The sequence below is a fragment of the Cherax quadricarinatus genome, chromosome 19 (genome assembly GCF_038502225.1).
Source record: "Cherax quadricarinatus isolate ZL_2023a chromosome 19, ASM3850222v1, whole genome shotgun sequence".
Classification (NCBI taxonomy): domain Eukaryota; kingdom Metazoa; phylum Arthropoda; class Malacostraca; order Decapoda; family Parastacidae; genus Cherax; species Cherax quadricarinatus.
Window position 1 is genome coordinate 26,429,803 of NC_091310.1, and position 5,267 is coordinate 26,435,069.

The 5,267-nt window shown below is 39.9% G+C and overlaps 1 protein-coding gene across 5 annotated transcripts in view; it reads left to right on the forward strand.

Moving 5' to 3' along the window:
- The window catches only part of LOC128688285 (T-box transcription factor TBX20), a 108,012-nt gene extending 104,117 nt beyond the window's left edge, over positions 1 to 3,895 (forward strand). For all 5 annotated transcript variants that reach the window (XM_070086567.1, XM_070086568.1, XM_070086570.1 and 2 more), the window contains exon 9: positions 3,424 to 3,895. In XM_070086567.1, coding sequence (XP_069942668.1) covers positions 3,424 to 3,796 — 373 coding nt within the window. In that variant the 3' untranslated portion in view covers positions 3,797 to 3,895. The remainder of the gene's footprint in view (positions 1 to 3,423) is intronic.
- The last annotated feature ends 1,372 nt before the right edge of the window (positions 3,896 to 5,267 follow it).

The following is a 5,267-nucleotide window of genomic DNA, read 5'->3' on the forward strand; positions in this document are numbered from 1 at the left end:
AAATCAATATATTCAGTTAGAGAGAAAAAAGGGAATAAGAAAAGCATGAGATTATGAAGTTAAAGTTGCAAGAGAATTGAAGAGTAACCCAAAAGGATTCTTTGAGGTATACAGAAGATTAGGGACAAGATAGGCTCACTCAAACGTTACTCAAGTCAGCTCACCGACAGTGATAAGGCAATGTGTAGAATTTTTAACTTATTTCCTCTCAATTTTTACACAGGAATATACTAGGGATATTCAAGAAATAATAAATTATGTAGAAGAGGACGCTAATAAACTATGCGTGATTAGGGTCACAAGTGACATGGTCCTTAGACAAAGAGATAAATTAAAACCTAACAAATCCTCAGGCCCTAATGAACTGTACACAAGGGTTCTACAGGAATGTCAAGAGGAGCTTAGCAAACCTTCAGCTTATCTTTCCAACATATCACTACAAACTGGCATAGTGCTAAATAAGTGGAAAATGGCATATATGATATCTGTTTTCAAAGCAGGTGACAGGTCCTTAGCTTCGAACTATAGACCAATAACCCTAACCTCCATTGTGGGAAAATTTATGGAATCAATAATTGCCGAGGCAATTCATAGCCATCTTGAAAAGCATAAACTGATTAACAAATCTCAGCAAGGTTTTACAAAAGGGTGTTCCTGCCTTACAAATTTATTAAATTTTTTCACTAACGTATCTGAGGAGGTAGACCATGGTAATGAATATGATATTGAGTATATGGACTTTTGATAAGAGTCCCACATCAGAGACTGTTGAGGAAAATTAAGGCATATGAAATAGGAGAAATTCTTTCCTGGATAGAGGCGTGGTTGACAAATAGGCAGCAGAAAGTTTGCATAAATGGGAAGAAATCAGAGTGCGGAAGCATCACGAGCGTTCTACAGGGGTCAGTACTGGGCGACGTAAGCAAGTTTGCCGATGACACCAAAACAAGCTGACGAATTCATTCTGATGAGGGCATTAGAGCACTCCAGGAAGATTTAAATTGACTAATGCAGTGGTCGGAGAAGTGACAGATGCAGTTTAATATAGACAAATGCAAAGTTCTAAACACTGGACAGAAAAATAACCATGCCATAAACTAAATAATGTAATCTTAATATTATTGTTTGCAAAAAGGATTTGGGGGTTTTGGTTAGCAGTAATCTAAAACTAAGACAATATTGCATGAGTGTTCGCAATGAAGTGAACCGAATCCTTGATTTTATATCAAGAAGCATAAATAATAGGAGTCCTCAGGTTGTTCAACTCTATATATCCTTGGTTAGGCCTCATTTAGATTATGCTGCACAGTTTTTGGTCACCTTATTACAGAATGGATATAACTGCTCTGGAAAACATACAAAGGAGGATAACAAAGTTGATCCCATGTATCAGAAATCTTTCCTATGAAGTTAGACTGAGGGCCCTGAATCTGCACTCTCTACAAAGGCGTAGAATTAGGGGGTATGTGATTGAAGTGTATAAATGGAAAACAAAAAGGAAAAACAAAACTTTCTCCTTTTACATTTAGTAATATATACAGAAGGGGTTAATAGCCCCTTGCATTTTAGTTGCCTCTGACGACACGCATGGCTTATGGAGAAAGAATTCTGTTCCACTTCCCCATGGAGAAAAGTGGAAATAAACAAGAACAAGAACTAATAAGAAAAACAGAAGAAAACCCAGCCTCCTCCTTGCTGCAGCATTTACATCCAATGCTTCACACCCATATAGGAGTGTTGGTACCACTATACTCATACATTACCTGCTTTGCCTCCATGGATAATGTTTTTTTTGTCTCCACAGATACCTCATTGCACCACTCACTTTTTTTTTCTTCATCAATTCTATGGTTAACCTTGTCCTTCATAAACCCATCTGCTGACAAGTCTACTCCCAAATATCTGAACAAATTCACTTCTTCCATACTTTCCTCTTATCTCCTCATGGAGAAAAAAGGAAATAAACAAGAACAAGAACTAGTAAGAAAATAAAGAAAACCCAGAGAGGTGTGTGTGTACATACATGCTTGTACATGCATGTGTAGTGTGACTGAAGTGTAAGTAAAAGCAGCAACATACCTGAAATCTTGCATGTTTATGAAAAAAAAAAGACACCAGCAATCCTACAATCATGTAAAACAATTACAGGCTTCCATTTTATGTTCACTTGGCAGGACAGTAATACCTCCCCGGGTGGTTTCTGTCTACCAACCTACTACCTAGAATATATATATTCTTCCAACAAACTAACCGTATCCCACCGAGGCAGGGTGTTCCAGAGAGAAAAAAGTTTTTCTTCATAACTTTAGTAATGTATAAGCGAGAAGGGGTTACTAGCCCCTTGCTCCCGGCACTTTAGTTGCATCTTATGACACGCATGGCTTACAGAGGAAGAATTCTGTTCCACTTCCCCATGGAGAGTATGTATGTGTATATATATATTTACAGTAGTACCTCAGTATTCAAACAGCTCCCAACTCGAACAATTCAATATTCGAACCCTTTGTTTGGTAAAAAAAAAATCGCTTGGTAGTTGACCGTTTGCTCGGCACTCGACCAAACAAACACGATCTGCTGCCAAGAAATACATCAGTGAGTTTAATGACTACGTAGAGGCTGAGGGTTTTATTCCCCAAGTGTTTAATTGTAATGAGAGTTTTATTTGGGGAAAAAAAATGCCAAACAAAACTTACAACTCTCGAGAGTGTAATAAAGTTGGTAGAATTACCGACAATATGTAAAGTAAAAGGACACAAGTGCAACTAATGTGACATTTATTGTGGCAACGTTTCGCTCTCCAGGAGCTTTATCAAGCCATTAATGGCTTGATAAAGCTCCTGGAGAGCGAAACGTTGCCACAATAAATGTCACATTAGTTGCACTTGTGTCCTTTTACTTTACAACTCTCGAGAGAATAAGTCATTGCCAGGACACACAAGCCAATGAAGGATAGACTCACTCTTTTGCTGTGCGGGAATGCAAGTGGTGATTTAACAGGCTAATATTTTTAAATCATTAAAATGTGCTAAGCCCATAAGGATTACACAGCACCTGGGCAGGTAATCAGCCTCAGTTCAGGGAAGAATACGTCCTGTTCCTAGGGTCATGAACCTCTCACCACCATCGAGGCATCTCTCTTGAGGGATCTCAGAGGCTAAGTCATTCAATGAGTTGACTAGGGATTTAAAAAAATTTGTGAGAAATGGGTGCAGCATGTCTTTTTCAAAACAATGCTAGCATCAGAGGACTGCTAGGTATTATTATTTTTTTTGTTGTTGCAAAGTTTTATGCAATGCAATTTCACTGAGTTTATCAATTTATATCATATATAATGACAATTTCTGAATCAAAATTTGGTAACAAAACACATGCATACGTGAAAGGGCAGCTCATTAACATGAAATATTTTTATAACTTTTTCAGAGAACTGGAGAGGCATCCTAGTTCACTAGCCAGGCTCCATGAGTCGGCATCTATGGAGTCCTCCATGTTAATGCTGCCCCTGGGAGTGCCACCACCTCACCTTCATTATGCTTCTCCCATGGCAGGCTTCTCCCCTCCATTCTCCCTAGCAGGAACAGTCTCTCCTCCAGTTTCGCCACTCCTCCTACCTTCACAATGGTTTTCAGGGGTTACAGATGGTGGTGACCGGCCGCTGCCATGGGTGCAAGCCGCCATGCCCCTATTCCAGTCAGCTCCCCCTACCCTTCCCATCCTAATACCTCCCTTCCTGCCCACCATCCACACCCAACTACCACATGCACTTGACCTATCAAAGCCTAAGGATAACACCTGACCCTGGCCTGCCAAGCCAAATTTGGTTTGTCTGTCTGTCTCACCTCTCTTCCAAAATTTTTGTATTTTTATTTAGAATGAATAAAGTTTTCCCATTTTCTTATTTTGATTTTTTTTTTTTTTTTTTTCAACAAGTCGGCCGTCTCCCACCGAGGCAGGGTGACCCAAAAAAGAAAGAAAATCCCCAAAAAGAAAATACTTTCATCATCATTCAACACTTTCACCACACTCGCACATTATCACTGTTTTTGCAGAGGTGCTCAGAATACAACAGTCTAGAAGCATAAACATATAAAGATACACAACATATCCCTCCAAACTGCCAATATCCCAAACCCCTCCTTTAAAGTGCAGGCATTGTACTTCCCATTTCCAGGACTCAAGTCCGACTATATGAAAATAACCGGTTTCCCTGAATCCCTTCACTAAATATTACCCTGCTCACACTCCAACAGATCGTCAGGTCCCAAGTACCATTCGTCTCCATTCACTCCTATCTAACACGCTCACGCACGCTTGCTGGAAGTCCAAGCCCCTTACCCACAAAACCTCCTTTACCCCCTCTCTCCAACCCTTTCGAGGACGACCCCTACCCCGCCTTCCTTCCCCTATAGATTTATATGCTTTCCATGTCATTCTACTGTGATCCATTCTCTCTAAATGACCAAACCACCTCAACAACCCCTCTTCTGCCCTCTGACTAATACTTTTATTAACTCCACACCTTCTCCTAATTTCCACACTCCGAATTTTCTGCATAATATTTACACCACACATTGCCCTTAAACAGGACATCTCCGCTGCCTCCAACCGTCTCCTCGCTGCTGCATTTACCACCCAAGCTTCACACCCATATAAGAGTGTTGGTACTACTATACTTTCATACATTCCCTTCTTTGCCTCCATAGATAACGTTTTTTGACTCCACATATACCTCAACGCACCACTCACCTTTTTTCCCTCATCAATTCTATGATTAACCTCATCCTTCATAAATCCATCCGCCGACACGTCAACTCCCAAGTATCTGAAAACATTCACTTCTTCCATACTCCTCCTCCCCAATTTGATATCCAATTTTTCTTTATCTAAATCATTTGACACCCTCATCACCTTACTCTTTTCTATGTTCACTTTCAACTTTCTACCTTTACACACATTCCCAAACTCATCCACTAACCTTTGCAATTTTTCTTTAGAATCTCCCATAAGCACAGTATCATCAGCAAAAAGTAACTGTGTCAATTCCCATTTTGAATTTGATTCCCCATAATTTAATCCCACCCCTCTCCCAAACACCCTAGCATTTACTTCCTTTACAACCCCATCTATAAATATATTAAACAACCATGGTGACATTACACATCCCTGTCTAAGACCTACTTTTACCGGGAAGTAGTCTCCCTCTCTTCTACACACCCTAACCTGAGCCTCACTATCCTCATAAAAACTCTTTACAGCATTTAATAACT